The sequence below is a fragment of the Hoplias malabaricus genome, chromosome 9, assembly GCF_029633855.1.
Source record: "Hoplias malabaricus isolate fHopMal1 chromosome 9, fHopMal1.hap1, whole genome shotgun sequence".
Classification (NCBI taxonomy): domain Eukaryota; kingdom Metazoa; phylum Chordata; class Actinopteri; order Characiformes; family Erythrinidae; genus Hoplias; species Hoplias malabaricus.
Genome location: NC_089808.1, coordinates 40,182,143 through 40,201,217, shown reverse-complemented (window position 1 = coordinate 40,201,217; position 19,075 = coordinate 40,182,143). Strand labels below are relative to the sequence as shown.

Here is a 19,075-nt window from a genome sequence, read left to right as displayed (position 1 = left end):
ATTTGCACATCCTCCTGTACATTTCAGTGTGCCTCTAGATTACTATATAAACACTATGTAAATAGGCTATTTGTTACTGTAGCATTTTATTCCAGAGGTGAATCAAGGACATTTTTTTCATTTCTAAAAAAAAAAGTTATTTTATTTCACCTGAATTGACAGGAAGGCAGTGCTCCTATTCTCTCATTTACAAAACCAATCTTGTTCTGTCCCTTTCTTATTTGTGTCACTTGTTGCAGTTTTTCGTCTTTGGTTTATAACACTTGTGCTGCCCATCTCATCACGTTACAAATCCCTAGAGCAAATACAGTCTTTGGTTTGGCTTCGTTTCAGTCAGCCGCAGCCAAAGACTTGATCTCAATGAAAAAAAAAAACATTGTAAGACTGGTGTCCACTGATATCGTCTTAGTCTTGTTGTCACCTTAGTGTTTTGTTTTGTTTGTTCTGTCCTCTTTGTTGTTGTCATGTTCTTGACATATTTCTATTGTTCCTAAAGTTCTTGTGTTTTCAAGAGACTGTTTTTAATGAGGGGCCAAGTTAAATAAATAATAATAATAATAATAATAATAATACATGGAATTTTTAAAGCGCTTTTCAGTAACCCAAAGACGCTGTTACAATAAATAAAGATATAAATAAATATTAAAATAAAACCAACATGACCACACAGTGTTGCTAAGGAGGGGGTGATGTCAGTGCTAGGCTCCCCTTAGCTTTTTCTCTTTAAAGAACCAATGCACACTTGAGGGAAAGTGCATGGACAGAACATTAAACTACAACAATGAGAACCTCGACATAGTGCAGCGCAGTGTTTTCACAATGCATCATCAGTTCATATTTTTTGTTACAATGAATTATGTACGCATTATACACTGTAAAAATGTCTGAATTTTAGGGTGGAAAACGGTGAAAACATGACAGTAAATGCCTGAAAAAGGTTGAAAACAGTTTCTGTAACAGTGAAATACCGTACATATGTTTATCAGCCAAAATACAAATTTTTACATCTCTTTACTGTAAAAAATAAACTATTTCACCGTTACACGCAGAACCATTAGGGGGCGGTACAAGTGTCCAAGTACTGGGAGGAGCTGAGACTCATTAGGGAGCTCCCAGCATGCTTTGCTTCCCCATATTTTTAGAGTTTCTTTGTTTTTTTCTGTCTTTTAGACTTTTTGATTTTGGGTTGCATTGGGGCATTTTGAGCATGTGTGTGTGTGTTTGTTTCTGTGCATGGTATGATGAGATGTGTGTTGGTCAGGAGAGTTCACCATCAGCCTGTGCTCCGAGTGCTGGAGTGTGGCACCCAGATACTGCACATTTCTTTGGTCCTTTTGGCAATACCTCCTTTTAAGAGCTGAATATAGGATGCAGTTTGGCTGCATCGAAATATGGTTAAAACGTGATTTTACAGCTGCTGTTTTTTGCCGCAAGTTTTACGTATTTTTTACAGATTTACTGCTTCATTGGTATATTATTATCTCAAGAGAGATAAGCAGATGTGTTGAGTACTTATACCCCCTATTCCCCCCAACAGTCTTGACTTCCACAGGAAAAACAACTACTATTCATTAAAGCTGACTGTCAGAGTGTGTCCCTCTCTCTTCACGTTCCACTCCTCTATCTCCATCCCTTCCTTCCTCCCTCCAACACCCCCCCCCTCTTCAATGTCCTTCAGCACTCTCTGTACCTGTCTTTTTCCTGTCAGCCAGCAGTCAGCTTATCGATTCGCACATCTCTGCTGGAGTGTGCCAGCTCCTCCCCCTTTCTCCATCCCCTCATCCCGCTTGACCGTTTTTTCCATTCCTTCAAAAAAGAGCTGAGGAGTAAATAAAGCATTGCACATCATTAGCAGGATTGAATAGCTGTTTAAAACACAGCTTTAGTGAGCCATCACTCCTTCCTTCCTTCATTTCCTACTTCCCCCTTCCCTTCCTCTATTTCCCTTCTTTTTTTCTTCCTCAGCTTGTTTGACTTTACTCTCTGTGCCTGTCTCTTTTTTCAGGTCTTCGATTAGACACATATATCGAAGGAGGAGGGGAAAGGTTTGTTTGCTCTGCAGAGTAAATACAATTCCCCCATTACTTCTTGTAAGTTTACCCCAGTTTACAGGTTAAATTTGATGCTACTCTTTGAAATAAAGACTTTAGGGAAGGCAAGGTTTAAACTGTATCTGAAGGGTGTTCTCATTTCTGATCTCTAGGGCAACTGCTCATCCCTCTTTGCCGCAGTAACAGCTTCTCCACGTCTCAGAAGACTTTGAGGTTTGCAACATTGTTGTGAGGAATTGGTGGTAGCTGTGAAGACATGCAATCCTTCTCATACCCTAAATATACCAGAACCCAGGTCCACTGCTCTAAAGCGTAGTGCTTTGTAGTGTCTGCTATGAGGGTTTGATGACAACAGCAATAGTGAGGTCAGTAGGGTGACCAGACATCCTCTTTTACTCGGACATGTCCTCTTTTTTAGACTTAAAAAAATGTCCGGGCGGAATTTCACAAACGTACGGAACTTTGTTTTTCTAGAGCTTACATAGAATTTGGAGAAGCGTTTCATTCACAAACTAGTCCCACCCTCCCCTACTCCGATTGGTTCGCTTGAGTAAAAAGGGGGTGTGGTGAAGTAGCCTAAAATCCTCTGATTGGACGGTCTGACTGTAGAGCTACCATTATTGGTTGATAACCTTCTCTGTAAACATTTAATTGGTCAGTCTGCACGTCCCATCCCCCCCTACCCGGAGACATGTCCTTTTTTTCACCATCTCAGATCTGGTCATCCTAGAGGTCAGGAGCTGAAGTTGTATAAAGGCTGTCTATACAAACATTAAGAAATTATAACATATCACGTGTGTTTGACATTAGTTCAGATGAAAACAAACGTAAGAGGCCAAAGAAGGATATGGAGAAGGTATGAGGTGAGTCCATTAAAGTATATTTATTTACAGACATAGGGGGGGAAAGAATGCTGTCACCTTTTTTTCTTATTTCATAGAAGAACATTTACATCCTGTTAAAACACTGAGAGGAATGGTCCGGATTGAACGAGAGAAGTTTTTCTGTGTGGTGTATTCGCCTCATTGCATTTACCAGGTCTCTGCCTCCTGTACTGTAACACATATGGAAAATAATATCAGCCAAAAGACAAAAAAAAAAAGAGTCATATTCATTTCTGCTCGATAACATGCCGACGGCTCGAGCTCTTTGTCCAGCAACAGTGAGTCAGATGGGGACTGGGTATTGTACATTCAACACTTCTGGACAGAAATAGCCATTACCCAGAGGCCTCGAATTTGATCTGCATCTAAAATGCACTGAAGTTGAAGGCAGTTTAGAAACGCAACAGGATTTACACAGATCAGCCACAGGATTTAAACTTCTAACAAGTCAAGGGAATGGCATGGATGAGCTGGTTATAGTGGTCTCTGCCTAGGGGTGGGACATTAGGCCGCAAGAGAACGGTCAGGTCTAGAAGTTGATCTTGGAAGCAGGAGAAATGGCTGAGATTACGGAAAGTGGCTGAGCCAATTTAACAAAGGCCAAACTGTGATGGGCAATATGACTTTGCTCAGAACATCTCCAAACTAGCTGATTTTCTGGGGTTTTTTTGGTATGCAGTGGTTATTCATTCATTCATCTACTGTGTCCACTTTCTACTGTTTGGGATACCCTGAATTACTGGGTGTAAGGCAGAAACACACACTGGATAGGCTTCCACTCCATCCCAGGGCATCAGTCACTCAAACGCTTTCACTTATAGACACTTATGTAGCCAATCCCCCTACCAACATGTGTGTTTGGACAGTGGGAGGAAACCCACCCAGACACAAGGAGAACAAACCACATTCCTCATAGACAGTTACTCAAGGCAGGGACTGAAACCACTACCCCAGGACCTTGGAGTTCTGTGGCAGGGACACTACCAGGTGGAACACCATTCTAACACACACAGCATTAACTATATTCATTCCAGCAGTGTGTGCTATAGTAGCTACCCGTGGGATCATACCATGCAGGCTAGCTTTCCCTACCTCGAACTTTCACAGGCCTTAGGCAACATGACCCAGGTTGTCCTGCTTTTGGCCACTTTTGGCAGGTGTTTACCACTCCAGGAAAGCAGGAACACCCCCATATAACCTTGTATCTCAGCCTTAACCACCAACTACTCTTTACGTGTTCTTTATTCCTTCCCTTGTAAAGTTATATTTTGGGAGATGTCAAGGTTAGTCCAAGGGCAGTGGTGAACCAGAGTGATTGTGCTTTGAGTGAGGTTATAAAAGCTGTGAAGCTGGGAAAACAGACTCTAGCAAGGGTTAGATCTGCAGCTCAGTAATGACTGAATAAAGGCCAGTGTACCGTGTGCTGCCTAAAGCTTATGCAACTCTTACATGTTCTAGTTGGCTTGAAATACACTGTCTGAATTCAAGTTGTAGGTCTACTGCCACACTCTGCTCAAACTAAAACAAAGTACACTCTGAGACTTGTTCATTCCACGTGTACATGCCTGATGAATATGAAGCTTGTGAGTAGGGGCATCTGTAACATTTTGGGGCTTTTAGCAGGCCTATTTCTTCTATTTTGTACTAGTTGTTAGACCATGTTGTGAGGACTTGATGGCAGTTGCTAAAGCATTAATGAGCTCATGTTGAATGACTAGTCCGGGATCCCAAGTCATTCCAAAGGTACTGGATGGAGCTCCATCTCCTCAGAGAGTGCAGAGCATTACAGTCCAGTACAGGGGATCCATGATTAGCATTAAGCATGGTGACCTGTGTCTTGGGTACATCTGTTTCAGGGCATCCCATTTCAGCAGGTGAAGTAACTTGTTACAAAGTGCCTACTAAGGTCACTACAGGAAGGAGACCTGCTGAAAAAGGGGCTACTTTCTGATCATTATTTCTTGGACTGCTCGAGAGATCCCAGAAGGCAACAATCTCAGAGGGACTGTGATAAAATATCTGCTTTTGGCAGCCAGTTTTTTAAGAACTAGGTCAAACTCGAGAGCGGTATCGATGGGAAAACTTTCTGTGGTCCATACTGAACCATGAGGTTGTCTCCTGACCTACATATTTTATTTTTGCATGGTGATGGGAGAGTGTATTTAAACTCTTCCAAGGTGGGCAGTCATGGATAGTTGAAAATGGATAGTTGTTGGAACTCCGTTTGGCAAGAGGCCTTGAAAGTAGGTCATATGTGATGTCCAGAGATGCCACTGAAGAACAAACCTGGGCGGACCACACATGGGCACAAGATATTTCCACATCTTACAGCTTCTTCTGAAACAAAGTTAGTTTTTCTTCTCTATTTTCATGGCTTTAGTCTGGATGTTGAAGCACACATTGCTGCTGTAGTCAGCCTTCCACATCTCAATTGAATTGGATGGTGGTCCGCTCCTCCAGAACTCAATCCTGAGGGCATTTATACCCTTATCCAATGCTTGGATAGCACATGGTGAGCTTGGGCTCATGTGCAGCTGCTCCAAGGTGTCCAATTTCTTTTCAAGCTGTATTATAAACTCAGTGTTATGTAAAGTCTTCAGATTTTAAGTGTTATATCCCAGTCCTTAGGCCTTTCCTAAGGTTACACTCAGTGAGGATTCTGATGTTTCCTTTGGGGGCTCTGGTTTCCTCCCACAGTCACAAAACATGTACTGATAGGGGGATTGGCTGTGTGAAATTGTGAAATAGACTGGTGCATTTCTGGGGTGTGGTTCTTCCTTGCAGCCAGCCATTTAAGGTAGGCTCTTGGTCCATTCTGACACTGATCAGGATCAGTCTGTCACAGAACATGAACAAATGAATGTACAAACATGTAAAGTCAGGGAGTAGATGTGATTTGAGAGCATTGGTGTGGTTATGCCATGCTGCATGCAATGGCTTCTCACTTGCTGTATCAATTTGGCTAATTTTGTAAATTGTGTGTTTCCTGAATGAGCAAGGACCCATTCCTGGCAAAGTGCAGGGTCTAACTCTGGCCCAAATTTATATATACAAAATCCACTACCTAAATACACATGTACCCTTGATAATACAACCTCCATAAATCATCCAGTGGGGGAATATTTGCAGTGTTTATTCCTCCTCTGGAGAGCCCTGGTGATAGATCTGCCTTTCTGTTGCTTCCCAATGATTAGTCGAAGGAGGGGCATGATTCTGTAACGACATTATGATAAACAACCTGTGTATACAATCTGTATCCTGTATGTTTTGCTTATATTCAAGTAACTTGCTATTTCATGTATTTTTTCCCCTCTAGACCTAGGGTGAAGCGTGTTTTGACAGACAGCGAGATCCCAGCAAATAGCCATCTTCTGACAGCCTCGTAAATTGTTTCTTCACCTTGTAAATGCTGCCCTTTCTGTGCCAAGAATGTTCATCTTATCTGAGTGTGGAACTGGTCATTTCCGATGTGACTTTGCAATCTCAGGCTTTTCCCTGAGCAGCTTTAAGAGAAAGTGCTCTGCTTTTTCAGGCAAGATCCAAATAGCTGTGTTCTTTCTGTTGTAAAATGACAAAACTGATGTATGTTTTGTGGATTCATTCATAAAAGGACAATCCTCCCCAAGTACAATATCCAGTACTGTGTTATTCTGTTGGTGTGTGTTATGGATGTGAAGGGATAGAAGACTAACAGTTCTTCTGTGTATTAACCAAAACATTTTCCCTCAATTCTTGCAGTGATGGCCTCTAATCTTATGGGAATGATTTAGTCTAGAAATAGGAACATTGTGGTGAGGATTTTATGGCAACCATGACCACATAAGTGAGGATCAGGTGCAGAATTTGGAAGGTGGCTCTGTTATTATTATAATGCTGGATGGCTTTATTCTCCTATAGCTGACACATGGCATTGGAGTCTTTATATTAGAATCATGTACAGTTGTTCCTGTGCATTCGGTATCATGGAAATTAAGTAGGGGGATTCACTATGGATGATGAGGTTTGTCTAGAAACATTTGGGTAAAGTCTTGGGTAAATCCCCAGAGTCCCAAGCTGTTTTATAAATGGCAAAGTGAACAAGGAGCCCTGCCCTGGGTGATTCTCTGTGAGGAGTTTAGAGTGTTCTCCCTGTGTCCGCATGGGTTTTCTATGGGTGCCCCATGAAGGACAGTTACAGACAATGAATTAAAGAACGAAAGTTGGCCTTGAGTTTTACAATATGAGATTGAAGGCTAATGCACTAACTCAACATTCACAATAGAAGTCAACAAATTGCTCAGTGTTGCCCCATCTTTGTCACTTGTGGACATGTTTAGGGCAGCTCATGATGCAACTAGGGGGTGTGTACTGTGTGATTGATTTGAGGAATTTGTTGCAACTCTGCTTCATGGCTCCATTGCAAAGGGGCAGCTGTGGACTGAAGGTTATTGGAGAAAGCTTGGGAATGGAAGGTCACTGATTTGATCAACTTGATTGCCAAGGAATTTGAAGGCTGGTGACTGAAAGAACAAAATTATCCCCTCCAGCAACATCCACAGCTGGAATGCCCTCTAGCAAGGCATATACCGCCATTACTTTTTTCCATATAGTTGGGTAAATCTCAGCTCAATTTGCAGCCTGCTGCCACGTCACTCGCCGACTGCATCAAATAGCGGCTACGATGCACCAGCTCTCAAAGAAAATAACTGATTGCTTTGGCCCTGTGTCCCCTTCTTGTGTGAACGTGAGGTAAATATTAAACATACAGTGAAAACAGATTAATTTTTGAGCAAAAGTCGAGATGTTAAATTAGCTCTTTTGTATTTCTACAGAGCAGACACATCATAGATTCCTCACAGAGTAACTCAATTATAAACTGGAATTTTACACATTAGTGGTTACTGTAATTAAATTCACAGCTGACAAGAAATAAATGGGAAAAATAAGCTAGAACTAGTTGAAAAGCATTAAAAAGGGTTTGTCTGAGAGAAAAAGATACGAGCGGAAAGTGTGCTTTGATATCCAAACATAGACTCCACGTTATAAGGCAATAGATACTTCATTTTTTTTTTTTTTTAGTGTCGAGTAAGAAATGTTTTTTGGTCTCTGCACTTTTCCAAAGAAAAAAAAAAAGTACAAATTCAGAAGAACGTGGAACCAGTTGTAGTCAAGAAGCAATGTGCAGCTTTTACATCCTGAATGAGGATCGATGACAGAGCAATATTTACAAAGCTGCCCCCTCACCTTTTGCAAACAAACAAATAAACAAACAAAAAAAGCCATCATAAGATCAACATCTCCACGGGCGTTTAAAAACAGACATTTTGCCGTTGGGTTCGCCTGGACTTTGTGTTTACCTTTTGGTTCAGCCATTTTCGCTGAATACAAAGACTGTCTCAATCCGGTATTAAACACAGATATACAGCTCTCCATATAGGTCTTAGGGTTTAAGATCAAATAGAAAAGCACGGTAAACCTCAGAGTTGATTGTTATCACGATCTGAGCAGTTATCTTTCGTCTTAAACAAATCTGAACATAGGACATCGTTCCCACACACCTTTCTTCAGTTTGAACAATGACATCACCAAAGAATAACACACATCAGAATAAGAAAAAGAAGACAAGTCCTATTTTGTGTCGTGTTGCAGAAAAGACCGGGAGGCTGTTCTGTCTCTCTCTCTCTCTCTCTCTCTCTCTCTTTTTTTTCTTCCTCTCTTGTCCAGCTTCTCACAGAAGCGTGGCTTGATTTGGTCCATGTTAAATTCAGTTTCATTCAGATGTATGTGTGCTCCAGTCAGGCACTGTTACATTTGACGCCTGAGAAGAGTCTCAGGCTCTGAAAAAAAAAATGTAACACACAAAACGCTGTTTGCACTCATTCCCAAAATAATCCTCTGCCTCTTTTTCAGTCTCTCAGATTAACACTCACACTTGCATGCGAGTTGAGCTAGCCACACCGCTGGCCAAGTAGTCAAGGTAGCCATACAGCTGGCCACGTAGCTGAGCTAGCTGCACAGCTGGCTGAGTTCAGGCTCTGAAGTGTTGGGCAGCTTGGTGCTGAAGCTCTGGAGCAAGTCTCGGACTCTAGCCACTTCCCCAGCGGTCAGTTTGAGCCGGTGCCTGAGGAGGCAAGAGAAGAGGTCTAGTGGCTGGGCAGCTGGCGGAGAAAGGCGGTTGATACGGTCTCGCATCTCCAGCAACATCAGGAAGGTGGCATCCTGGGAGCCCTGTGCATACGGGTAGTCTAGCTGCAGGATCAGATCTTTGATGCCTTCGGCATCAAAGTGCATGCTGTAGCCAAATACCTTCAGGCTGTTGATCTTCATGTAGCCAAGATTGGTTGACCGGTCATCAGGGTCCAGCGGCTCATAGAAGAGCGTCTCGTTGATGGTGGGGTCATCCGTGATGATGCGGCTGCGCAGGTAGATGTGTACCGTCTCGAAGAAGGACTTCCACTTGCTCCCCAGTGTAAGTGTCCAGTTGTAGCACTGCAGGGATGAGTCCAAGCGTGTCTTTTCCCAGTCTGGGAAGTCCTGCTGGGTGACCGGCATGAACCAGCTCTCAGAGTGGCTGCCCCCAAAGGGGTTGACGTAGATGGCAGGCACGGGCTCCAGCGTGCTGTTCTTGGTGGAACAGATCTGGAAGGAGATCCCCATCAGCATGTGGATGAGGTTGGACTTGTTCTTGTTGCTCTTGAGTGTCAGCAGCATGCGTTTGCGCCAGGCCGGGTTGAACCAGCTGCCCAGTCTCACATCATTGCTGATGTAGATGGCATGGACCTCCATGCGACTGTCCAAGCGGCGCAGGAGGTGTCGCGCCTCTGCATCCGGCATGTCCAGGTCAAAGTTGACATAGTGGTCCAGGGAGTTGGCGATGTTGGGCCGGCAGAGCCCCGTGTGGAGGACACTGCCGGGGAGGCACACTCCACAGCGTGTGATGTTGTCTGGGGCACAGGACAAACATAGCGTACCCTCACCCACCAGGCATGGGATGGTCCCTTGGCAGCTGCCGCTTGGCTCGGATGAGCACACACAACCCTGTGCCTCCTCCGAGAATGAGCCCAGGACACCATGCTCATTACAGTACAGCAGGGACTGGACTCGGTTCAGCCAAAAACCCAGGGTCCTGCAGAACGAAAATAGGCACAGTTAGAACACTCTGGGTGTGGTCTACTTTTAGTGCTGTCATTCCTATGATTGTGAACAGGTACTTGGTTTAGCATAGTGCGTAATATCTCAGTCCTCCACCTATGAGGGTACCCAGCTTAGGCAGGTACTCTATACTGCACCAATCCAAGTACTTGTGCAAGAACTCCACAGCATTAGTCTAATTGTGTTACATGAATACACAATTGTAAATCACGCAGGATTAGATCATCCACCAAATTCTGGAAAATTAAATGATAATACGATAATATAGTTAAGTTTTTCCCAACCTTAGCTCTAATGTACCCACTGTCCTGCCATTTTTTGGTATTCTCCTCAATCCACTCATTAATAAGCCCTTTCCAGACAGATATGGGTGAGTTCTGAGCAGGAAAACTCTTAAATATTTAAGACAAGGGGTACTCCAGGACAAAGTGGGGCAATATGTATGTTAATCACTTGTCCATCAAACTCAAATCCTAATAACGTATCTGCTAAGATTTTATAGGAACTACATTTACATTTAACATTCATAGCATTTTCATAATTACTCTGAAACCTTCATTAAATCTATTCATTAATAAGAAATGAGCACTGTGGCCTGTGTCTGACCTCTGAGGGCTCTCTAAATCCTCCCTACTGGCTGCGCCCTGCCTACCCATTGAGGTGAGGAGCAGGGGAGGGAGCAATAAATTGGACTCAGGAGGCAAAACTCAGAGCCAAGCACTGAAGCAGGGCTGTGTCCACATGACTGTCCTCTGCCCTGAGTATCTCAGAAACACTTGGCAAAATGCATAGGTCATTCTCAGCGCTGACGTTGTGGTGTTGTGTTAGTGTGTGTTGCAGAGGTACGAGTGGAACAGACACTGCAGTGCTGCTGGAGTTTTCAAAGCCCTGAACTGTGAATAGTCCACCTACTCAAAATATCAGTAGGGTCATGTGTTCACAGATAAAGGACTAGAGGACGAGCCACAAAAACTTTAAAACGTTGCAGCAACAGATGAGCTACTCTGACTTTGCTCTAACTTTGACTCTGACAATGTTGATGTGTCTAATCCGCTCACACCAGAGCAACACACACTAACAGCCTTTAATTGTAAGATGTCACAACATGCCCCCTCCTGGGTGTGTTCCTGCCTTGTGGGTAGGCTTTGAACCCACCACGACCCTGACCTGGATAAGGGTTACAGATAATGGATGAATGAATGATTGTCAGAACATATCTGTGAACATTAGGTGGCAGCAATGACAGCAACAGATCCAATAGGTTTCTGGATCTCAAAAGTATTGGATTGGATTTCATCACTTAAAAATGTGTAGATGGACTGCTTTGTAACCTGGCCCCTGGGGGCTGTATACCCTTGGAGTCCACACCAAACTCTGTGTGTTCATTTAAGGAGAGTTTACAAATGTGGAGATGCCAGGGTTAAAAGCACAACACACACAAATACACACCACCACCATATCAGTGTCACTGCAGTTTTGAGGGTGATCCATCACTTTGATGATGGAAGTCCAGCGTGAATGAGGGGTTAAAACAGTATGAAGAGCAACAGATGGACTACAGTCTGTGACTAAAGAACTACAAAGTGCTTCCGTGTGGTCAGTGGAGCTGAGAGAATGGACAGTGAGTGTAGAACCAATATTTGCCTATGGTAGTGTCACTAAATATTTATGAATCTATATTTGTTCCCTAAAGAGAATAAACAATTATGGCTTTATATTAGTTATTTTTTATTCATTACACCATCTGTAAATTATTAACACATATATCTAATGAACGACTCAGTGTGCATATATGTTTAGAATTATTAATTTCTGCACTTTTATTAATAACCAATTTCACATACGCAGTTGTGGCCCAAGCCCCTGGAGGCAGGACAGAGTAGGCTTGCTAAAGCCTCACCGCTGGCTTAGCACTTGCAACAACCCATGCCACATGGACTGAGGTGGGCTGCGGCCACGTTCCAATGTCGCTTGGATCCAGCCCTGATTGGTGGGTGGTCAATGGGAAACACCTGGCAAAAGGGCACCTCTGGCTTCTTCCTGAGGCAGTGCATGGCCAGAGGCTAGGTTTTGGCAAGCCTCCTTCATCCCATCTCCAGGGGCTTGGGGCACATTTGTGTGAAGACCTTCTCATCATCTTTCATTATTACGTCTAATGTGGTATCAGTCGTACACAGAGGAACACACTGTTGGGAGAATTTCACTGCTATGAGTGATGAAATCTCCCTCTGCTTTTGTTATCAATAGCTCTGTGAGGAAGAATAATAATGCTGGGGAAATTACACACATTAGGCTTTCAGTGACATGAAAAATCACTCGGCTAACATCTCCCTGGAAGCTTGGCGGCAGGTCTTGACACTGGCCTTGTGTTTGTTTGGCAAAATAAGGCAATCATTTCTCTGATAAGGGTTTTAATGGAGTGCAGGGAGTTGGCCTTTGACAAAGGCCGGCTGCTGTGAACCGGGAGAAAGGGACAAGACGCACGACGGGCGGGTGGCATTTTATTTTCATTTGCCATCATCCAATTTAGCTCGTGACAAGTGGCTTTGATGAATGCATTTGGCTTGGCGCAGCTCAGCTATTACCATACTACTTACTTCTGTGGAGCTGAGGTAGAGCGAGATCCACTTGCTCATAAATTAAACCCTCCTCTCAGAGCAACCTCCATTTGTCCCTACTTTATCCCCCAGGGCTGCCTTTTCCTCAGGTAATTCCCATTGCTTGGAAAGCTGAATGCCTTCCGTTAGTTGAATGAGCTCTAATAATGTAACACACTTAGAGCCTTTGATAGCTATTCAAACAATCCTGCCTTATATCACACCAATGCTATTAGCCCCAGGATCCGTTCATTCCTCATGTCCTTTGCTTAATATTCCAGCGGATACAGCCAGCAACAAAGGAATACTTACGGACACCTACTCATCCGACCTTTCTTCTTGAATCAAGGTAATTAAGACAGAAGTGGTTCCCTTTCTTCTGCAGGAACTCTCTCTACTCTACAAGCAAGGCTTTACATTACATGGTGGAACATGGTGTCGTGGCGGTTTGATGGCATTCAGCCACATGGGAGAAGTAGTGAGGTCAGTTGGATGTTGGATGATTGGTTTTTACACTCCAACCCTTTCCCAAAGGTACTAGAAGCAGTTCCATCCCTCCGGAGAATACAGTTTGACTGCTCCACCACCCAGTGCTGAGGGGCGGGATTTATACCCCTCTGGAGGACCCTTGGCATTGGGCATGGTGAGTTTAGCCTCATGTTCAGCTGCTCCAAAGTTTCACATTTCGTTCCATGCTTTTTACATGCACAGCATCTCATGGAAATGGCATGTAACCCACATTCATTCACTCACTCACTCCCACATCTCGCTTACATTCACTCACACACTACAAGACTCACTAATACATTCATATATTATTCACACATTCACGCACACACATTCAATCACTCACATATTCACTAAATCACTCACACATATACGTATGTATTCACCCGCACTCATTCATTCAAGCTCGTACAATATTGCTAATTCACAATCACTCACTCACACACTCACTGGTTCATACTAACCCTTTCACTCACACACACTCATGCTTACTCACTCCCTCACACACTCACTCACATATTCACTCACTGACTCATTCCATCACTCACTCACTCAACTGTATTCATTCACTCATTCACTCAAAAGCACATTCATGCTCGCTCAGTCACACATTCACGGATACAGGTCATGGTATATACATATTCACAATAAGGAGCCGCACCACGAGGGAGTTGCCACTCGGTGCTTCAAATTAAAGACACTGTGTCCTTGTTTATAGAGAATACACAAGCCATGTATAAAAGTGGACACCTGTCCACATGTAGAGGATGCTTTAACAGAGCTGATGGCACTGATTATAAGAGGGGACACACACTGAATACGGAGCAGTAGTGATCCTGGTCCAGGAGACCCCACACTCAAGTGGTGTCTCACTTAGAAATGGTGCCGCCGTTATTCCGGAGCTGCTCTGCTGCTCCTGTACTGTTTGTTTGCACAGAAAACACTAGCATTAGTCTAAGTGCAAATAAACATTAAAGCTAACTGTGATTTGATGCTTGTTCGGTGTATTACCACCGACATTTCCATGCGTCTCCTTCAGGGAACCTGGTGGCTGTAGGTCCCATCCAGCACCGCGCTCCATAATCAATACTTCATTAGATTAAATCAGCCACTGGAGTTTAATGAATCCAGGCAATGGCTGGAGCTGCTCTGAGGAGAAATGGTGCACATCCTTTGAACAACCTCACAAGATACGCTGCATGTCCATAGGTTTGTTCATTAATGTTTATATGTCTGCCATCAAACCCTCACAGCTGGCCTAAGACTTTTACACAGGACTGGGGATGTGGTGTTTAATTTGACAGCCATGTTTGTCCGAAAGCGTGTCTAAAACCGGACCGCACGTCCCCTGCCGAGGAGGTGTGTGATTCCTAATTCTGAGCCGTGGAAAAGCTTTGTTGGATGTTTTTCCTTCATTTCAGAGACATGTTTTTTTTTTTAAATCTGAGCAGTGGCATGGAAATAGCGGTGGGCTCAGGTGGGGGCTGTCAGAGTGGAGCGAAAGTCTTCAGACGGAGGACACTAACTACAACCTGTCACTCTCTCAGAGCACTTGATTACAGAGCACACACACTAACCACATGGCACAAAGGTCTTCTCAATCTGGCCCTGAGAGGCTAAACAGCTCTCTTTCTCTCTCTCTCTTTCTCTCTCTCTCTCTCTCTCTCTCTCAGTTCCTGTCTAAATCCTTGACTATTTTATTTCTGTCTCTCTATCTCTGCTTTTATTTTTGCTCAGTATACACCTATTTATTATTACATTCCCTCCTCTCTTTCTTTATTTATTTGACTTGTTCTATCTCTCTCTTTCTCTCTCTCTCTCACATGGCTTTACCTTCTGCTACTCAACATGAAAGAAGAAAACAAAAACTGCTGAGAGAACTCAGAAGAGCAGAAGAGTTGCGAGTTTCCTAACGTTTCCTAACGTTTACTAACGTCCACACCTGTTTCACCAACATGGTCATCACTGTCCATCCCATCTACAGCTGCCAATCACAGCCAGCGTTCAGCAAATACTCTTCTCCTGTCTAATCTTGACCTCTAGAGCTCTAAACCTGTGGGTGGTACGAATCCCACTCTGCCCTGTGTCCTCCAGAGGCCCACATTGCCATGTTGTGACCCTGCCCCTCTGCTTGGACTGATTGTGACTGTTACAGGGAGTGTATATTTCAGCTCTTTGATACTCTGGACTCAACACTGCAGAAACAGCACTATGTATTTTGTGGAGCCGGGTAGGAACACCCCCCAAAAATGATCTACACTCCACAACTGAAGGTGACGCCCAGGAGCAGAAATAGCTCATTTTACCTAGTGTTTCTTTAAATAAGGATTCCGAATAAATAAGGAATACACCACGCTGAGTCCTTTTCTTTTCCACAGAGCCCCGCTGCTGGGTCACTCCACTCGCTGGTTTTCTGACGGTGTCAAATACCAAATAATTGCCTTTAAACGACAGCGGCGGAGCATGTGACCGTGCTGCTTTGATGCCTCTGAACTGTGCTCTGAATAAGCGATGAAATGTGGCATGTATCGAGTGGGCACGGACAGACGGCTGATGTTTTTTTAGGTCACAGGCCTTTAACAACAGACGCTTAAAGGTTACAGGAACAAATATGTTAGATCACATCGCTTCAAAACACCTCAACCATAGTCCACTTCAGCTGCTTTTATTTGTGCTCATCGATACGGGGCTGTAGCCTCGCACTTGAAAGTAGGCCAGACCTTAATGGATATTGATATTCTGATATTCTGGATAGCCCGGCGGAAGATCACAATATAACGCCACTTCTAACGCTGGGTGGGGTCTAGAACATGACCAGAAATTTGTGGACACTTGCTCACACCGTGATTCTTCAGAAATCAAGGCCTTTAGTCAGACATGCTGCAGTAAAAAAGGCTTTACACTAGATGCTGGAACATTGCTGTGAGGATTTGATGATACAGAGGTCATGACTATTGTATGACTAGGTTCCAGTATTCCAGCTCATCCTAAAAGGTTTAGTTAGAGCTCCACCACTCCACTACTCCTCCACTCCTACTCACAAACCCAGTGCTTGAGGCTTTATAACACTCTAGCTTGGCAAACACACTCTTAGCCTTAGGCTCATGTGTAGCTGCTCCACAGCATCCAGTCCAATCAGCAATGCTTTCCTAAGGAGGTTAGGGCAAACCTCTCGCAGTTTTTACTGAGATCGTTCTTAAAAACAATGTGTGAATCCATGCCTTCAGGGCCCCGGCACTTTACACTTCAGATGATTAGCTGCTGAATTGTGTCAGAAGTGTTAGAACAATGGAGGGCACAAAACTATGGCACATTGTGGCCCACCAGGATTAGATTATGACACCTGTGCTTTTCAGTAATCTCAGTAGGGACTGCTACAGAGAGACACCACCATTTCTTCACCCAGTTCTGAAAATGAACACAGTGTATCAGAGCGGGAAAACCTACACCTGAATCCTCACTGCTGTCAGAATGCATTATAACTCTAACGCTATGACTGTACTCTGATGGGACACTTTATTAGAAACCTCTACCTATCAGCTAAACAGGTATAAATACAGGCTGTGGTCACATTGTGGTCCTATAACATACTATTTTACACCTCTTTAACATCTGATCATAAGAGTTGAATCAGAGTTATTACTAAATTCTGCTAAAAAAAAGTTGTTCTTACCGGCCCTAAACACATTATCCCTTGGTTTTACTCTCAGTCTTGATGGTGTATATGTTTCACCCTCATCTGTGGTTCGTAACCTCTGTGTACTTTTTGATACTAATCTTTCATTTGTAACATAAATCAGGTCTAATATCAAAAAGTCCTTTTTTCACTTATGTATCATTGTCCGTGTTCGGCCTATGTTTACCAGCCAAGACGCAGATATCCTGATACATGCTTTAATTTCTTCTCGGCTTGATTAATGTAACTCCCTCCTTATTGAAATCTGCTGCCAGTATTCTGCACTACGCTACGAAATCTGCCCACATTACTCTGATATTGTATCAGATGCACTGGCCACATAGCTCTCTTTATATAAAGTTTAAACTTCTATTACTCACCTACAAATCTGCACAGACTTGCACCCTCTTACTTAACTGAAATCCTTCACCCATACTCTCCTACCCGCTCTCTTAGGTCTCCTAATGTTGGCCTTCTGTCTGTTCCTAAATTTAAATTGGTCTCAGTAGGTGGTAGATCCTTTAGGGGATTGACCCCAAAATTGTGGAATAACTTGCCGCAGTGTCTCCATCTTTGTGTCTCACTTTCCTCGTTCAAACCTGAACTTAAACCATTTCTCTGAACATTTTCATTCTTTGTTAATTTGATTAATCTGCTGTCTTGCATTTGTCATTATTGATATCCTATGTGGTTTCTAATGTGTGTCCCTGTGTTTTTGAGAAAGGCAAAATGTAAATTAATTGTATTATTATTATTATTATTATTATTATTATTTCAGCTTGTGTTCAGGGTTCCTGTCACATGTGATGTTATTGTATCGCTGTAGCTGGTGTGCATCAGTATTTTGGTGCTGTAACTGTATGTAGGAGTAAACAGCTGTAGCTGGTTTGTGTCAGTATTCCAGTGCTGTGACTGTATGTAGGAGTAAACAACTGTAGCTGGTATATCTTATTATTTCAGTGCTGTAAATGTATGCAGGAGTAAATGGCTATAGCTGGTGTTCCTTACTGTTTCACATCATGTAATGTGTGCATTTCCAGTTACCTGTCTCTGGGCAGGCTGATCTTTGGCTGTTTGGGACAGCGCTTGCTGAGTGTAAACAGCTTCCGGACGATCTTCTGGGCTTTTCCCAAGATGACTTTGGTGCTGGCGTCCAGCAGGCCATGGCGCCTCTGTAAGGCCAGATCCGAGCTCCAGTACCTCAAGATGGCAGAGGAGTTCAAAAAGCGATCGATGGGAAGCTTCTTCAGGAAAGCCTTGAACTCATCTGGAGAAGAGAAATGAAGAGGAAAGAGATACATGTTAAAAGAAAACTGTAAAGATTTCTCCATGATGAGGTGAGAAGTGAGCCATGACACGAGCTCTGACACGCTGCTCTTTAGTGAAATGAAGCTGCGAGAGGCAGCTAATGATATGAGTGGATCACAGGAGGTCTGAGACTAAGTGATGGGCCGAGAGATCATTGGTGGCAGAGATTCATTGTCAGCGACTATTCAGATACAAACCTGATACAAAAGAACGCAGTGAAATGCAATTGCTGCTTCAAGAGGTTAAGCAGCTGAAAATAATGTCCTTGAGAAAGTCAGCAATCAGAGTGTGATGCCTTGGCTCCTGTCCTTGTGTCACAGATTTCATTCAACACACAATGTCTGGAAACACTCAGAGCTTTTTAAAGTTCAGCATCTTTGCCTTAGAATCACGGGCCCTGGTTCTAAGTGTCAAATGCAAACCCTTTTCCAAATGCAAATAAATCAGAGCAGATTCCTGAATCCATTTTGCTGTGTGGTTCACACTAAAGCTGTACAAAGACAATATCCCCTCAGTGTACATCCCCATCATATTAATTGTTCTTTGTAACTACACTTCATTCAGAAGCTGAAGCGTAACAACCAGCTCCACACATTTTGATAAACTGCCATTTTCAGACTATAAACAACCTGGTTCTTAAAAGAACACTAGGTAAGGTTCATGTTTTGTCTCCTGGGCTTGCTCTACCTGTTGCTGAGTGTAATTCATGTTTACTGTACTGTTGTGAGTTCAACTTGTCTTTTCTTTGTTTTGTCTCTGTGCTTTGATTTCTTGTTCCTTGTTTTGTGCTTAGTCTTATTCTTTTCTCACCATGTGCCCTGTGTTTGTTGATGTCCACCATGTGCTTGTGACTCATTGTGTGATCTCCTGCCACACCTCCTGTGACTGATGTTCACAGGTGTCTCTCCTGATCTCTTGACA

The 19,075-nt window shown here is 43.4% G+C and overlaps 1 protein-coding gene across 1 annotated transcript in view; it reads right to left on the bottom strand.

Moving 5' to 3' along the window:
- Positions 1 to 2,917: 2,917 nt before the first annotated feature.
- brinp2 (bone morphogenetic protein/retinoic acid inducible neural-specific 2) overlaps positions 2,918 to 19,075 on the bottom strand; it is a 174,806-nt gene continuing 158,648 nt past the window's right edge. Inside the window, exons 7-8 of the mRNA XM_066681828.1 lie at positions 17,891 to 18,113; positions 2,918 to 10,040 (exon numbers count right to left, since the gene is read on the bottom strand). Of these exons, the coding sequence (XP_066537925.1) occupies positions 8,921 to 10,040; positions 17,891 to 18,113 (1,343 nt within the window). The 3' untranslated portion in view covers positions 2,918 to 8,920. The remainder of the gene's footprint in view (positions 10,041 to 17,890; positions 18,114 to 19,075) is intronic.